Source organism: Seriola aureovittata, chromosome 18 (genome assembly GCF_021018895.1).
Source record: "Seriola aureovittata isolate HTS-2021-v1 ecotype China chromosome 18, ASM2101889v1, whole genome shotgun sequence".
In the NCBI taxonomy this organism is placed as follows: Eukaryota; Metazoa; Chordata; class Actinopteri; order Carangiformes; family Carangidae; genus Seriola; species Seriola aureovittata.
Window position 1 is genome coordinate 22797711 of NC_079381.1, and position 18618 is coordinate 22816328.

Here is an 18618-nt window from a genome sequence, read left to right on the forward strand (position 1 = left end):
ATCAGCAGTGTAAACATGTAAATACGTGGGAAACGCTTGTTTTTAATGTTTCTATCAGTTTATGGAAGTAAATTGACAGTGTGTTGTTAAATGCTTCGTGATGTACTCTGACAATGATTTGTGAAGTTTTTATTAGAATAAATTCATTTATTAAACATTTTTACTGTTGTTACTCACAGTCTGAAAACACTGATCTTGGCAACAGAAACATCCTGTAGTTTATCTGTTCGTTTTTAACCGACAGTAATATTGTTTTCTAACAGATGTTTTCCAGCTTCTTCACAGGTTGAGATGTTGAAAGATAAAAATGACTGTTTTTGTTACAGTGAACATGAATCAACTACAAATTCAACTTTTAAAACTATGAACACACGGTGACACCTGTGCAGCGGTCATGTGACACTACACATTCCTGCCAGTAGGTTACACTATCCCTCTGATCCAAAGGTGGCAGTAATGAACCAACAAAAGCAGAGAAGAAGAAGAAGCAGTCGCGTCATGGAGGCATAGACTGTCAACTCCAGGTGTAGAACATGAAGCCAAGGGGTCGGGCAAGATGGCGACCGCGACAGACACGTTTTTATACTGCTGAGCGGTGTTTCGGATTTCTATCCCTTACTTTCAACATTTGACTCTTAATATGTTGCACTAAGTATCATGAACAGAGTATTAACAATCTCTCAGCCTCTTAAAATACTGTCTCTTTGCTGAACTAATTTTCTTTTTTGCCGACCGAACCGCATCACTGCTTTGCTAATAACAGCTACTTCGTGGATCCTCAACTTTCATCAACATGAAGCCGATTGAACAAGGGGCGAAACGTAAAGAAAAGGAGCCTACTGTCCAGAGAGAAGGTATGATTTTTGGAGTGCCTTTAAATGCTCACTCTACACCGGCAAGCTCTTCAGCTACCAGTGCATCTGCTGCAGCTACTTCGGCTAACACTGAGCACAACTACGCTTCCTCTGGGACACATGCTAGTTACCATGATGCTGATCTCGTGCCCCTACCTGAATCTGCCCCGGATACACCCTGTAAGCCGGACAAAAAAAAGCAAAGAGCAGAGATATCTTTAGCAGACTTGCAAAACAACATTGTTGCCGCTATTAATGTGCGTGCAGATAATCTGGAAGGCATGATCACCAAAAATGCAGTAAGCATTGAAGCCCTGAAAAAGTCCATTGATTTCGCCTTTGCAGAAGTTGAGTCACTTAAGACTGATATGAAAGAGGTCAAAATTGCTAATGAAAAACATGACCAGCAAATAACAGAACTGCAACTTAAGCTTAATGAAGCTGAAAGATATGGACGGAGATGGAACCTCAGACTCCATGGTGTCCCAGAAAGTAACCCAGAAGATATCAAGGCCAAGGTTATCAACATCTGTTGTGCTGTGGTTCCTGACTCTCAGCAGAAAATCTCAGCTGACATTGACATCGTCCACCGCCTGGGAAGAAACCAAGGGACAACAAACAGGCCCAGGACAACTATTATCCGCTTCACAAACAGATCTACGAGAGACCTTCTGTGGAGGACGGCCAAAAAGAGTGAATACCTCAAAAACAACAAACTGAAGTTCGCTGAAGATCTGACGGCTGATGACAAAGCAATACGAAACAAACTGTGGCCTGTGATTGAAGCCGCAAGGAAAGAACAAAAGAAGGCACATTTTGCAGGTACCCGTGTCATCATCGATGGAAAGGAGGTACGTCCTGAACAACTTCATCGGCTCCAGATGGACAAATAATTTGCTGGGTGACACGATACCGTCTCTGGCTTGATTCTGCGACATGAATGATGGTGAGGATTCTTCTGAGGAGTGGAGGGAGGAAAAAGAAAGAGAGACCCTAATTATACATATCTACAAGGAGGTGCATTGATTTATCGTTATCCTTTTTCCTGGATTATATATTTTTTGGTTTTTTAAAAAAAAAAAAGTATTTATTTTGTTAACCTATTTTATTTGTTATTTGGCCTCCTAGTTATTGACTTTCTGGTCACTTGACTCTTTATTGCACTCTGCTCTAAATACTATTCATGTGATTCGGCAGACTACATACTTCTGAAGATTTAAATTTAAGTTGAAGGTGATACGTTATAAACTACATTATTATTATAGCAATGGGAAACAAAAAAGACAGTAGTGGATAAAAAAAAAAAAAAAAAAGTTTTTTGTTTTTTTTTCTAATATTTGAGAAATATTTTGTACACTTATTTTTCCCTCCTTCTCAAATCTATGAAGCCACTTTTTACTGATATTATCTACCTCACAAGGAGATTGTTTAACATTATATTATACAATTCTATTATTTTCTGTTAAGGGATAGAAATTACTCTATTTTCTTCTAGTACTTGAGATTTTCTACTTGTTCTAGTACTTCTTTGTTACATTGTCTCTTTCAGTTTTTTCTCTTAACGCCAGGGGGTTGAGACAGAATGTCAAACGAAAAGCTTTATTTCTTTTTGCAAAACAACAAAAAACTGATTTTTCTTTTTTTCAAGAGACACATTCAGTTAAAAATGATACTCAATTATGGAAAGCACAGTGGGGTAATGATGTTTGGTTATCGCATGGCACAGAAAGAGCAGCAGGTACTGCTACTTTGAAGAATTCCTTTACTGGGGCCATTTTACACTCTGACGGTGATCCTAAAGGTCATTTTTTTATTTTGGTTATTAACATCAATGATACTGTAATCTTGCTAGTTAACTTGTATGGGTACAACTTGAAATGTGAAAATGATATATTACTTGATGTTTTAGAATCCCGTTTTTTGCTTTGGCTTTCTAAATATCCAAACGCAATGATAATGATGGGCGGGGACTTCAATATTGCTCTGGATGGTCTTCAAGATAAATGGCCTCCAAGAACCAATTATTCTTTAGCTTCTAATTTGAAACAATTTATGAATAAATTCAATTTAAGTGATGTATGGAGACAGAAAAATCCTGATGTGAACTCATACACTTGGAGCAACAAAGCATGTACTAGATTATCACGCATAGACTTTTGGTTGGTTTCTAACAGTTTTGATAGTAATGTTATTAATGTCAATGTCCTCACTACTCCTTTAACAGACCACAAAGCAATTTCAATACAAGTCTCTCTAAGTCCCAGTATTCCCCGTAAAGGTTCATATTGGAAACTGAACAGCTCCATTCTAAAACACGATGCCGTATCTAAAACTGTCCACTCATTAATTGAACGCTTTTGGCTTAAATCTTTATTTGAAAAAAAATTTAGTAGTAATTGGGAGCTGTTGAAGTTTGAGCTGTCAAAATTCTTAAGAGCATATGGAAGTTCGGTCGCTAAAGCTAAAAAAGTTGAAGAAGAAAATTTAATCTCAGAAATAACGTCAATAACTGAAAAAGCACCTGGAAATTTATCTGAAAGTGAACATCAACACTTAATCAACCTGCAAAACAAATTGGATGACATCTATAAGCTGAAAGCTGAAGGGGCCTTTGTGAGGAGTAGGAGAAAATGGTTGGAGGAAGGGGAGCAGAACTCTGCTTATTTTTTTCGACTTGAAAAATCTCGTGCCAAAAATAACACAATACAAAAATTAAACATTGATGGAGACATTACAGATGACCCTCAAAAAATAGCTAAATATTGTTCAGATTTTTATACTAAACTCTATGAATCAAAGTATAATGAGGAACCAACCTGTCAATTTTTGGGATCTCTTACAGAAAGTAAATTAATCAACACTGAATTTAAAGAATCTTGTGACGAACCACTTTCACTGCAAGAAATTATTTCTGCTATTGAAAACCTCAAGCCTAATAAGTCTCCAGGCACAGATGGTTTTACCTCTGAGTTCTATAAAGCTTTCTCCGAACAACTTGCACCCTTCCTCCATGGTCTTTTTATAGAATGTATAGACAAGGAATCCCTTCCTCCTACTCTGACCCAAGGTCTCATAACTTTAATACCAAAACCAAAAAAAGATTTACTCCTTATTGATAACTGGCGTCCAATTTGCTTACTTAATAATGATTATAAGATATTTGCATTGATATTTGCTAAAAGATTAAAAGCTGTATTGGACCACATAATTGACGAGACTCAATCCGGTTTTATGAAAAACAGACATATCTCCAACAATATCAGATTAGTACTTGACTTAATTGATTATTCAGATTTATGCTCTGATGACAGTTTCATCCTTTTTTTAGATTTTTACAAGGCGTTCGACACAATTGAACATAAATTCATATTTCATGCTCTGGAGAAGTTTGGCTTTGGCTCGTATTTTAGCAGTGCCATCAAGACTATGTATACAAATGGAAACTGTTCAATCAAATTGCATGCTGGTACTTCTCCTCGTTTCTTTCTTAAACGCGGGGTCAGGCAGGGATGCCCCATATCGCCTTATCTTTTTCTAATCTGTACTCAGCTACTCACTGACTATATAAAGCTTAGTCCAGTTAAAGGTATCTCAATTGCGGGCAATGAAGTTATCATCAGCCAGCTGGCTGATGATACAACATTATTTTTGCGAGATCTGTCTCAGATACCTTTATCTATTGATCTGATAAATACTTTTTCTGCTGCGTCTGGACTTTGCTTGAATATAAAGAAATGTGAATTGCTTGCTCTCAAACAATGTGACATCCCTTCTATTTGTAATATACCAGTAAAAGACACTGTCACTTATTTAGGAATCAACATCTCTAAAGATAGAGAATCCAGATGCAGTTTGAATTTTGACTTGATTATTGACAAAACCCAGAAGAAATTGAACCAATGGCTACAGAGAGATTTATCATTGAAAGGTAGAATTTTACTAACCAAAGCTGAAGGAATATCCCGACTTACATATGCTGCTTTGTCTCTTGATGTTAACAAAAGGGTCTCAAAAGATATTGACAAGATGTTGTTTAATTTTATATGGAGAAACAAAACCCACTATATTAAAAAATCAGTAATCATGAACTCATATGATAAGGGTGGCCTCAACTTTTTGGACTTTTATACCTTAAATAATACTTTCAAAATAAATTGGCTAAAACAATTCATTAAAAACCCTTTTTCAATATGGAACTTCATACCAAATTTTATTTTTTCTAAATTAGGAGGCTTAAATTTCTTTTTGCTATGTAATTATGATGTTGAAAAAATCCCCTCAAAATTATCTTACTTTCATAAACAGATGCTTCTTTCCTGGTCTTTGATTTACAAACATAACTTTTCCCCACACAGATATTACATATGGAACAATAAAGACATCGTATACAGAAAAAAATCTTTATTTTACCCCGTTTGGTTTTCTCACGACATACTGTTAGTTCGTCAGTTGTTTAATCAAGATGGATCACTAATGTCATATGAAGAATTTATTTCGAAATATAGCATCTTAATCCCTATTAATGAATTTAATACTGTTATAAATGCAATCCCTGATGGGGTAATTATTTTATTAAAAAATACAGCAGGACACAATCCAACTTTAATACAGACTGATCCATCCAAACTTGAAATTGGTCAAATTTGTTTTTCATCAATACGAAATAATAATCATCGTATACGTTCTTTATTTCAAAAAGATGTCGTATCAATTCCTTATGTGGTATCTTATTGGAACTCCTTTATTAATAACCTTAATTGGAAAAAAATTTGGAATTTGTCAGCTAAATTTTTGATAAACAATAAAGCGAAAGAAGTATCCTTTAAATTGATTCATAGATTTTACCCAACAAAAATGTTTCTACAACGATTCAAAAGAGATATTGATGTTAATTGCTCTTTTTGTGAAGGACACCCTGAGGATATTTTTCATTTATTCTGGTCTTGCCCCTTTTCCACCAAATTATGGATGGATATTTGTGATTTAATTTCTACTTGTATTTTACCACACTTTTCCTTTTGCTTTGAACATGTATTGTTTGGCTTCATTGACTATCCACCAACAAAAAAAGGACATTTTTATGTAATTAATCTGATCATATATTTGGCAAAATGGCATATCCATAAATGCAGATACACTGCCCAAAAACCACTCTTTTCTATTTTTAACAATGAGGTCAAACAATATTTAAAAACCATTAATTACTCCACTAATAAGAAAGCTATTAAAACTATTTCCATGTGTGCTCTCTTTGATATATTTTTGTAATACCTCTGTAATATTCTATTTCTTTTATATGTTTGTAACCCCCTGGAGATTTGTATTGTTTTGTATGTCTCAATAAACTTGTAAAAAAAAAAAAAAAAAAAAAAAAAAAAAAAAAAAAAACATGAAGCCAATCCGGAAGTGCCTTAAACTTGCATTCTAATAAAAAAGGTGAATTTAATCGACGTTAATCTAATGACGTTTGGTTTGTGTTTCTCCACATGTGACCCAGTTTACGTGATCTGCGTCAGTGTAATGCGCAGCGTTAATATTAGTTAATACATTGTCCATTAAGACGTCGTGATAGTTCAAGTTAAGATAACGTGACATATAAAAAATGTGTAGACAAATATTTGTCATATATAGTTTCCATTCATCTGGTTGTGGAGAAGGGAGACTGCATGGACTTAGTTCTCTGATGTGCTGTGATGATGATGATGATGCTAGAAAACCTCCCAGTTCATCTTCCTCTGATGAAATGACAGACTAACTGTTGATGAGTTAGTTTATTATTCTCTGTCTTCAGTATTCACAGGTTCAGTTTCTAACCTCCAACTTCATCAACATGTGATGGTAGCAACACTTTTAAGATCAGAATTTATAAATATTAAACTGTGATTAAGTGATGGATCATCTCTAGCACTGCCACCACCTCCACAGGTGAAAGTATTTACCAATTAACATCAGCATGTTTTTTTGATCCTTCATTGTCAGTGGCGCGTCAAGTCTGACCTCACGCCTGATTTCCACCGGCAACGTCAGCGCCGCGGTCACCGCAGCCAAACGCTGCCACTCTAATCAATGTAAATATTTCCACCGGAAGCGCCGCGACGCGTCTCAGCAGCGGCTCACCGCGCCGCAGCAGCGGCTCACCGCGCCGCAGCAGCGGCTCACCGCGCCGCAGCAGCGGCTCACCGCGCCGCAGCAACGTTCCCGTTGCTAAATTGCGTCAAGCTCAACAGAGTAGATCGCACCAGACAGGAAGTCAGGCACAGTATCAAAGTAAAACTTCCGCCCCCTTTCAAAATAAAACACAACACACGTCATCTAACTTCATATCAACATTACTTCATGAACGTTACCAGTGTTACCAGGGCAACGGTCAATTGATCAGAGTGGCGACATCAAAAGCTGTCGCCACTCCGTTAATATCAACAGCTCTGCACTGTATCAAGAGCAACGATCTCGCGTACGTTCCGTATTCTCGCGTGAATACGGCTGGCTCTCAAGGCAGCGCTGCGCTGCCGTAACACGTCCGGTGGGGATTGACGTGAGGACGGAGCACAACCGCGACGCTGATGTTCCGCAGCGCTGACGGCCCCGGTGGAAATCCAGGGTTAGTCCCACGAAGAAGAACAACTTCCGGCACAGCTTGAAGTTAGCATCACAGAGACACAGGAATGACTGAACCTCCTAAAAGACGATATTCATCTGCATCCCGAAGGACCGCTCCCGACAAGAAACCACGTTCAACGGCAAAGAAAAGAAGCGACACGAGTAAATCTCGATGTGGCTTCCCGCCGCTGGAGAAGCTGCTGAGAGGAAAGAGATGCGGTTTGATGCCGAGCTCGCAACTTTCCTGTTAGCCTGGTGAGTAGCATCACTGTTAGCTCTCTAGCTAAAAGTATAATCAGTGCAATGACTGACAAACCGTACCGACAAACATTTCAGGTGGTGATATTATTGTTGTGGACAGATGTTTTAGCGGTTAGTAGGATTGTGTCTGTTGGTCTCGGCTGTTGTGCAGCTAGTGACGTCAGTAACTTTAGGCTCATCTTGTAACTGACTGTAACGTGAGATTGTATGGAGCCAGTAGACCGAGTGAATACACATCGATCGGTTCACCATGTTGTAACCACTTAACATTACTGTCAGGAGATCAGCCATGATTGAAAGTTCACTAGGTCTTTACATTTCTCCGGAGATTTCAGCATCCCTCTGTCTTCATCAGGACCTGAGCCAGTACAGATGCAATACCGCCTCTCTTTTGCACATCCCCTAATCAATACCTTTTGCACATCTTGTCCAGCAGGAGTTTTGTCATTCTAAAACACTTTTGTTGCTGCTTCACCACTAATTGTGTGTGTGTATGTGTATTTATGTGTGTGTGTGTATATATATATATATCTTCTACAAATTCTTCACATTTATCATTTGTTCAGATTTATTCATAATGTCTTGTTATTATTACAGTATATGCTAAATGAGGTTAAAATGGATGATTGGTGCGTCTTTTATGTTCTGAAGTCTTTAGACTGCTTCAAAAACATTTCATAGTCAAAAGAGCAGCTGCTTATGTCCTTATTTTTCCTTTTGTTTTCATAGGGACGGCAGAATCCACCTCGGGCCAGAACCACACGTTGCCCAGCAAGAAATGGTAAGTCATGCACATTACTCCACCCCATACATGTATATAGGCTCAAATTAGGGTCAAAATGACTGAGCTTGTAAAGTGACCTTAACAAATAATTCCAATGTTTGTAGTTATAAGACAACATTTGTTAACCAGTAAAATAAATCTGCTTGACAAATTCAAGTTTCTGTATGTGGAAAAACTCTTCATGAACTACAAAATGAGTTAAAACGATTGTTCATTTCTGTTAACAGTTTGTGTAATTGCATTTCCACACAGATCATAGTGTAACATTTAAGATGAGTTAAAATGATATTCTGTTTATTACATTTAAGTTGTCGTCATATCAAATGTATCAGAAAACATTGTGGATGTGATTATTAATATTTGGCTTGAAAACAATTAAAATACTTGTTTGGAAACTTGCTGTGTCTGATTTGTTGTAAAGGAACTTATAACGATGGAGTAATGAGGAACTGCTCAGTAACAACTGTTTATCACTTCATTGACCAAAGCTCTAGAAATAGTAAACTACCATGTAAATGAAGGTTTAACATCGCCTGCTTTATGCTGAGAGATGTGTGTTAGTTAGCAGGAGATGTTTTTAAAAACAAAACTGTTGTTGGCTGATCCAGAGGAGGCTCCACTGTTGGAGGACGTCTCTTTGTATTCAGGACATATGGAGACACAGAGGCGCCACCTCAGCTGCATTCAGGACCCACCAGGTGTGCTTTATGTACCTAGGCTCAAAATGATTTTGAGCTTGTAAAGTAATGTTCACAAATAATTCCAATATTTGTAGTTGTAAATCAACCTTTTGTAAACCTGTAAAATAAATCTGCACGAGAAATTCAAGTTTGTGCATGTGAAAACAAATTGTGCTTGTGGCAAAGAGATTTGTGTTTGTTGAAAGTCTGAATCAAAACTCAACAAACGATCAGTGTTTTGATTCACACTGACATTTTTAGACGTCTGTTTTTCATTTACCTCTCAACACGCATTTTTCAAGAATTAATTTGTTGATTCCAACAGAATTTAACACATATGTCAAATAGGATAAAAATGATGAGGTGGTGACGATTTATATCCAAAAGGTCAAGGGGTCAGCTTCAATGTGACACCATAATATTCTGAGGAAAAACTTATCGAACCATATTTCACATCACAGATATTCTGTGCGGTGTGTGTGTGTGTGTGTGTGTGTAAGCAGCCGTGTTTTAGCATTAGTCGCTTCTCTGCAGCAACGTCCACGTTTTGAAGCTTTGTCCACTGTCATGGCAACAACCCTTAATCACATTTATAGTCCACACGTTTGAAGACGTATCTATGGAGTTTGTTGTATGAGTGAGTAAGTTCATTGAGAGAAATACAGCAGAACAACAAAGTCAAGTTAAATCAGTTTTATTTACATATATTGTATCCCTATATCACAAATCAGAAAATACACTTAACACCTTTTTATTAAATTCCTTCAGTCTTCACTACATATATTATTATGAGTCTGGACAGACATGGACGTAAACTGCAGCTTGACTGGTTGGAGGCGAACAACCGTGAGGCAATAACGTTTTAATTTAGTGATGAATGAACAGTGAACGTGTCACAGTGTTTTAGGGACAGACAGTTTGGACTTTATTCTGAGGACGTGATTCTGATCTTGTCTCAACGTTAGTGTGCTCTGATATAAGGTTGTGTCACCTTCCCTTTAGCTCTATTTTGTTTTCCAGAATAAAAATAAAAAGCTAAACCCACCTGTCCTACACTAAACAGCAGACAGACAAAGTTAGTGACAATACATGATGAAGAAAAGCTGGTGAAACTGAGCCTAAAGGAGTAAAACAAGACTCCAGATGTTGTTAATGTTGCTCCAGAGTCTGCGGGATGAGTTGTTTCCTCACACGTTTGCTGTAAAAACATAAAGTGATCAGCGTCAGTGTTGTGTTTTCAGCAAAAATGAATTAATACAGGTCTAAAGCTACAATAATCAACTTTTTTTTTTTTTTTTACATAAGCAATGGATCAAATGATCATGTGTAAGTGAAGCAAATACACTAGAATTATCACCAGACCCCAGATGAGTTTTTATGTTATTATTTACCCTCTTTCAGCTCATTGTTTTGGTTTTGAACCTGCAAATTTCACCCTGTTTGCCTCAATAAAACCTGATGTATGCTACTAAACAGAGGACAGACACAGTTAGCAACCAGCTGGTGAACGCTGTCTTTTTTCTCAGACATTTGCAAAGAACCAAACGAAGCTAAGACGGCAGTTGATATTGGATTTCCAGATGTTGCACAGAATCTTTTTTTTTTTTTTTTTAAGGTGGAAATTTGTGTTTAGATGTTTTCATCTTGTTCCGCTGTTAAACAAACTGAAGCTACGTGCACAGGGACACCACACAGCACACTGAGGCAGAGGACGGGAACTACAGTACGTACTGCATGTTGTTACATCCGTTGGGATTTTTTTTGTTTGTTTTTCTTGTACAGTAAATCCTCTTTGGTTTCCCTCGTTTGAGTTTCACTACACAGACGACGTCACGTGGCAACACATTTCACATTAAAACACATTGATGAACAGTTTCCGGCGCCCGGATCTCAGGCTGTGGTTTTGAACTGTTCGGTCTGCATCGAGTGTCTCCTCAGCAGCATCCTCCTCGTCAGCTCCTTGGGGTGTCCAGGAGGAGCCGAGGGGAGGAAATGTTTTAGGCCGGTCTCTTTCTCAGAGAAACCACCTCCGGCACTGGAGTTGTAAACATTAAGGACGGGAGCGTTGGTGGAGCTGAGGGTCAGAGGTGGCAGAGACCTCGGCCTGGCTTGGGAGTTGTGGTCCAACAAGAAGGCACCGGACCCTCTGCGCTCGTACCCAGACAGCACTCTCCTGTTCGGGCCCGACTCCCTGGAGCCCAGGGTGCTGGAGCAACGTAAGGGGGCCAGCTTCTTGCCGTCTATTGGGCCTCTTGCTCTCTGCTCCCCCGGGAGGGTTTGCATGTCCAAAGCGAGCTGGGGGTCAGAGCTGTAGATGTCGGCGCCCAGCTTGCGCCTCTGGATGATGCTGTGAAGGCTTGACGAGGCCATGCTGTGAAGAGGAGTAACATGGTTTTTGCCACCAGACAGGAAGGAGGAAGAGGAGGAGGAGGCGATGGAGTCTGTTCCGAGGTTTTCAGAATGGAGGTTAGGATGGGAGGCAGAGTGGGACGAAAGGAGACCTGGTAGAGATATCTTCTGTCCTGCGTGTTTGGCACAATCATTCTTGCCGGCTCCCTCGACCCCTTTATCCATCGGCAATCGTCCTTCGTACCATTTGAAGCCGTCCAGTTTGGGAACTCTGAAAGAAAGGTCCTCAGTTTGGTTGAAGTCTTGTCCATTTTGTGAAGACGGCAGAGAGGAAGGGATCTTCAGCCAGGGCTCAGAGTTCAGTCTCAGGAGGGGCTGCTGCAGTCTGTTCGCCGCTGCTTGGCTGAGCCCTCGCAACCGTGACGGGGAACATGGATGGGAGCTTACGCCACAGGACTGGCCTTCTTTAAAGGAGAAGATGGACTTTGGGGGACATAAGGAGGAGGAGGTGCACTGGGGGGAGGTGATGAGCTGGATATCCGAGGGAGATGCAGGAGCTGCCGATGTGATTTTGTCCGTCTGATCGAGAGGCCCGAGGGGAGACATGCTGAGGTACTGCTTGGCTTGCAGTTTCCCACATGGGAGTTTGTCAGTGTTTATGATGATCACCTCCTTCCCTTTGGCCTTGCATGTGTCAAGCAACAGCTTCAGGACCGTCCAGTCTCCAGCCATGACGGCGTAGACCAGCGCTGACGTCCCGGACTGATCCTCCAGGCTAATGTCCGCTCCACTGCCCAGGAGCAGAGACACCACCTCGGGGCCGGCGTGCTCCTGGCAGGCGTGCATCAGCGCAGAGCGACCCTCCTTATCCTGGATGTCGGGGTCCGCTCCTTTCTCCAGAAGGAACTGGACCAGTTTGACCCGGCTGGCGCTCTGGGCGTCAACATGCTGGGTCCTGCAGGCCACCATCAGCGGTGTCTGGCCTTGGCTGTCGCTCTCGTTGATGTAAGCGCCCCCCTCCAGGAGCAGCCGTGTGAGTCGCAGGCGACGGAGGAAGACTGCTCTCAGTAAGGGGTTTCCTGAGTCCATCGCTACCCCAGAATTACAGCCCTCTCCCTCCATCGCTCTTGGTCCCAGCCGGTGGCTTTGGAGATGTAGTAGGACGGGTTTCTGTGGAAAACAACAAAACATTTTTAAAGAATCACGCAGATGTACATCAGCTGCACACAAGCCATTTTCATTTGTGAAATTTCTGAAGCCTGCACACACGCATTCATCATTTTCATTCTTGTTTTGTTTTGTCCTCTGTTGCCATTTGGTGGTACTACGGCTTTTACTTGGCTGGACTTGTTGGCGAAGGGAAGCCAGAGTCTCTAAAGACTAATAATAATGTCACTGATGATGATGCTGATGATAAAAACAGGACAAACTGAATAATAATTAAAAGACTTGAAGAACAAGCTGGAGCACATTAGAGAAAGAAGTAATGGGCGTGGCAGCTGAGGATGTTTGTTTAGTGCAAGTGCTGACAACATGCTACAAGCCTAGCATGTTAGTTAGCTTACATCTTTAGCATGTGTGTGGCCATGTAAAGCCTGGTCATTAGCTTAGCATGTGCTCGTCGATGTTGACTGTCTCCATTGATGATGGGTAGAGATTAGCTAGCACAAGTAGCATGTTGCATATGAGTGACTGATATTAGCCAGAGTTAGCTTGTCTATGGTTAAAAGCCCTGAATCTTTTATAAAGTTCAATAATATAACTTAGACTCGATGTCATTTCCTCTCAGTCTCTCGAACTGGATTTGATAAATCAACAGAGCTGTTTTAGCGACGGGGGAAATATCAACGTCTACATGTCGCCTGACAACTCGCTCGACACGAAACATGCGATGGTTTAATTTTCGGCCCCCAAAGTTCAATGTCTGGCTCCAAATCCTAACAGCCATTCCTAACCATGAACCCGATCCCCTTTTTAATCTCTTTCCTTTTTTTCCTCTTATTTATTTATTGATCATATTGTTGTAGTGATTCTTTGCACGTACAGAACACATACACATGCATGGATTTCTGCACCGTAACACCCCCACCTTGCAATTCTGCCTCACCCTGTTTTTAATGTGAAACTTGTGTCACTGTATTCATGCCCTGTCATGTCTGTCTATGTTGAATCCCCTGTTATTTTCTCCTGCTTCACCCCTATAGAATAAGTAGGTGATTCAACAGCCCCTTGGTTTCAAACTGATGAGATATACTGCACACAGGTAGTTTGGGCTTTAGAAAGGCAGAACACATAAAGCTTTGTCTTTGTTTCTTGCAGATAGGATCCATTCAACAGTTGTTTTACATGCACTCTTCCTCTGCAGCACCAGCCACTTTCTATCAGCCGTTGTGCTGTTTGTCCTTGGTTCTCTCCACTAGAGCAGATAAGGTGGCAGCTACCAACGTCTCAGACAGTAACATAACATTTTCCTGTATGAGTCACAGTCCACAAAACTGAAACACGGCAACGATTTACATCTGTGCAACAAAGAAATGATTTTGTGTTTGCATGTGATGAAGTAGCAACAGACTGAACAGCAAGAAGCATCTTGTGTGATAGTCATAATGAGATTTGTCTTAATTTGTTAAAGTTTTTTTTTAAATGGTTAGTCTCAGGGAAAGACGTGTGAGAGAAAGAAATGTCAGGTAGGTAGAAAAATTAAGACTTAACGATAAAATAACAGCAATAATCAGTGTCCAGTTTGTGCTAAATAAACCAGACACTTGTTAAAACCTAAGATACAGTATGTTTGACTATGCATGATGAAATGCATCACATACTCCGTGTCTATATGTTAGTTCAGATGTATATAGATATAGATGTTTATGTGCACATAATGGTCAGTATTATAGCACGTGTTGCTATTAGCAATGCTACAGTTTCTGCTTTATGTTTCTTCTCCGGCACGTTTGATTTCATGAGGTTAAAGGGAAGATATGGTGAAATTTTCTATTTTTCTTTTTGTCAATGAATCGAATGAGAAATATCGTCTGTTTATCCAAAGCCTGATGCGTTTTATTCTTCCAGAGCTCCTTTATTCCAAACTATTGAAAACACATCAGTGAGTCTCAGTGCCGCACTGGGTGACATGTTCCTTCATCACCATGAACACACACGCTGTTGTTTATTTTTACTCTTTCCCCCCACACACCGTCCTGCTGCCCCGAATACTCACAAGAACAATGAATGTGGATTAATTTGCCGCTGAAAATAGTCCCCAACCATCGATCTATTACCCCCTTAAAAAATAAGACAACACATCACTATGACATCAGACTTTACACACCCCCTCTGGAGACACAATACAACTGTTTTTACAAGCCGAGGAGCACAACCCATAATGAAGCCAGCTGTCGTGTAAAATCAGTAGAATAAGTAAGTCAGTACAGCGAGATGATTCCACCGTGTGGCTCTGAAACTCCCAGGATCGTGTCCTGCAGCGTGATGAGGTACAACCAGTTCAGATGCGCTGGATATGTAAGAAGCAGACGACATGTTTTCTGTCCCGTGCTTCATGATGCTGCTGCTCGTTCAGCCGGCAGCCACACATGTCGGAGACAGAACACCACCTGCTGCACCGCGTTTAACAGCTGAGGTGGAGGTGGTGTACCTTCAATAATGATCTTTCTGTTCTTGTTGTCGTCTCACCGAATCACTTTGTCACAGAGCTCTGCAGGTTTCTGTCTGTTACCTGTCTGATATCTTGAAGTCAGCTGATCCACCAACATCTCAACAGCTATTGGATGTTTTGCCGAGAAGTTTTGTCCAGATATTCACGTTCTCCCGATGATGAACCCTTACGACTTCAGTGACCCCCTGACGTTTCCTGTGGCGCCACCATGAGGTTGAAGTATGTGATTTTTAGTAAAATATGTTGTCAACTGTCGGATGGATTGGCATGAAATTTTCTTTTCATGTATTCATGTTTCCCTGAGGATGAATTGTCGCATCTTCGGTGACTCTGACTTCTCACGTAGCGCCATCATCAGGTTAAAATTTCACTTTGTCTGATACTTTGGTTTGTGACCAATTACCTGCAAGACTAATGGCATTCCCATCAGCCTCAGCTGCACCCTGTGTTTAGCATGCTAACGCACCAAACTAAGATGGTGAACTGGGTAAACATTATACCTGCTGAGCACGTTAGCATGCTGATGCTAGCTCAAAGCGTCACAGAGCTGCTAGCACTGCTGCAGACTGTTTCCCTCTTCAAGAAATTAAATAGTGAAAGTAAAGTGCATGTGTTTCAGAATTGCACATATGTATGTGTTTACTTTCCACTTCTGATTTTGGTCACTCCTAATGTTTTGGCTCTGGTGGATTCATTCAGATTGATGTCACACCTCTAATCAGCTCTGGACCTTTCTGTTTTAGCTCTGTTGTACATGAAGACACATGACAGTCAAGGAATCATTTGAGCAGCCAATCATCCAACTGTACTTGGCTCAGGACCCCCCTGAAACTGTGGTGAAACTGAAAGTCTGCACTGTTTTCCCCTCAAACCAGAGTCCTAATACTTAAAAACTGCACTGCACCTTCACTACATGTGTGTATTGTGCAGGATGTTGCAGTGTTTTCTTTCCACCCTGCAGATTGTTGCAGATGGAGGATGTAACGCACCTGAACAGGCTTATACCTCAACACTCATCCCTTACAAGAGCCCACTAACAATCTGTGTGTGTGTGCATGTGTGTGTTTGTGTGTGTATGTGTGTGTGTGTGAACATATTCTCATTACCAGCATGTGTGCATGTGTGCACGGTGCACATGTCAGAGCCGCTCTCGAAGCACACAATGAGCACGTTAAGAAGTGACACATTTGAGTCAGAAATGATTGAACGCAGCATTACGCAACATGGAAAAATATTAAATCTGCAACCACCACAAAGCTCAACATCATCCTTACGTTCAGTTTCCCACAGTTACCGACCAGATTCCCTCAAGAGAAAAAAAAAATTAAGTTGCAAACTTTGAAGAAATATAGATGATAATTTCTCAGCTGTATGTGTGTGGATCACTCACCAGCCTTCAGTCAGGATCAGTCCTCTCTGGCGGACATCCACTCTCCTGTAGCTGAGCTGCGACTGACGTCCTCTGTGACCAGGCAGTGCTGTGTGTGTGTGTGTGTGTGTGTGTGTGTGTGTGTGTGTGTGTGTGTGTGTGTGTGTGTGTGTGTGTGTGTGTGTGTGTGTGTGTGAGAGTGAGTCAGTGAGAGACAGCAATCCAGAGGAGACAGGAGCTGCAGCGGTCAAGGTCTCTCACACTGGACAAAGTGTGATGCGAGAGACACAGGTTTGTTGTCAGGAAATGGTTAAATCATCGCAGCAGCAGCAGCAGCTCAGGAGAGAGTTACACTGAGAGGGAGAACAGGAAAGGTTGGCAGAAACCAACGCGTAAGGTGAAGCACTATGGCAACCCAGCGCCACGGCCGCCTCTGATTTGTCTTTTCATTAAAGGAGTTCCGACTCAGCGAAAAAAAGCCCGTTAATGGTGAAACCGCCTCACGGCACTCTTCTTTAGTTATGTGCAAGAAAGGGAAAATAATTTTGTCCACCTTATCAATGACATCTCCATGACAACCATCAAGGAGGCCGAATGACGGCACATGTTGTAATTGTGCTAGAGGAACTGCTCTTTGTGTCTGTGTGGGAGTGTGTGCGCACCTGTGCAGGAATAAGAGCCTGTGCATACGCTTTACATGCACAACATATTTCTTATATTGTAGAATAAAAGTCTAAAGAGGGGAGGATGTCTCCTTAACTGACTGATGTGTTGTGGATGTGACCAAAGACAGGATGATAGGAGGAGAAGAAGAAGAAACACTGGTTCCTGTTTGTGGCTTTTAACAATACAAACATCAACTTACGTGAATGTATTCGACGTGAAATGTGATTTTTAAAGAGTCTTTATATGAAACAGCGGGAGTCTCCTCTGCTCAGACCGTTACTAACCCAGCTGTTGATGGTCCACACTGTGGTCCAGGGTTTCCATCACTTTGCTGTAGCCATAGAAACGCCTGTGAATCCACAGCGCAGTTAGTGGCTCCACCACAAGATGTCAGCACCGGACAGCGTTTCTTTTTTACCTTGACGTCTGATCGTTTGGATTGAAGAGACAACAAACTATGATGTCATTCCTCATAAGACATTTCATAGAATTATATCTGAGTAATCAAAATGGATGATTGATGGATTACAGGAGGGATTTTTTTGTCGACAGTACAAGGAAATATCCCGCTGTTTTGGATTGATGGAATCAAATTTAAGTATACCTTAAATTTAAATACAGTTTTAATTTAATGGCTCAGATCTGAGGGAGTCAAATCCACAGATCCTGATCCCTCTGGTCAACATCTATGGATATCTCAACAGTTACTGGAGGGATTTGGATTAAATGTTCAGAAATTCACTGTCGACTCTGGATGAATCCCAACAACTCTGTGATCCCTTAACTTTTCATCAGGTCAAATTTTTTTACCTTGTTTTATGACCAAATAACCTGCAAAACAAAATGACATGCTCATAAGCATCATCTGAATTTTGTGTTTAGTGCTAAATGTTAAATGTTAGCATGCTAATATGCTAAACTAAGATGCATTAGATAGATAGATAGATAGATAGATAGATAGATAGATAACTTTATTAATTCCCAAATTAAAGTGCCATAGCAGTTTAGTTAAAAGACAATAAAATACAAAAACAAAAGAGTAAAATACACAAGATTCAATTAAACAATACGAATTTGAGGTAGATAAATATAAATAAAAAAGTATGTTCTTATGGAAAGTGGGAAAGGTGAGAGTGCAAGGGTGTTTGGATGAACCGTAGCATCCTGTTCATATGCTAACAATGTCAGATGCACAGTAGATGAGATTAAATGTTCAGCCTCAGAGAGATGCGAGCTTGGCTGCAGAGTCAGTTGTTTCTCCCTGAGCTGAAACATTTCATCTGATTTAATTTAATTTATCTTTTTTTTCATGTCGGTTCATTTGATTTACACAGAGGAAAAATTGAGACGAGTGAACTTTATCCGATCCTCTGAGTGAAGAG

The 18618-nt window shown here is 40.5% G+C and overlaps 1 protein-coding gene across 2 annotated transcripts; it reads right to left on the reverse strand.

Moving 5' to 3' along the window:
- Positions 1–9857: 9857 nt before the first annotated feature.
- Positions 9858–16860, reverse strand: ankrd34ba (ankyrin repeat domain 34Ba). 2 transcript variants are annotated; one of them, XR_008830313.1, is made up of 3 exons: positions 16592–16860; positions 10911–12698; positions 9858–10377 (listed from the first exon to the last, which is right to left on the reverse strand). XR_008830313.1 is itself a non-coding variant. In XM_056403818.1 (2 exons), the coding sequence occupies exon 2, from the start codon at positions 12648–12650 to the stop codon at positions 11070–11072; it is 1581 nt and encodes a 526-aa protein (XP_056259793.1). In that variant the 5' UTR covers positions 12651–12698; positions 16592–16860; the 3' UTR covers positions 9858–11069. The 2 variants fall into 2 exon arrangements, 1 of the variants encoding a protein (XP_056259793.1); XM_056403818.1 differs by having other exon boundaries at positions 9858–12698.
- Positions 16861–18618: the final 1758 nt, after the last annotated feature.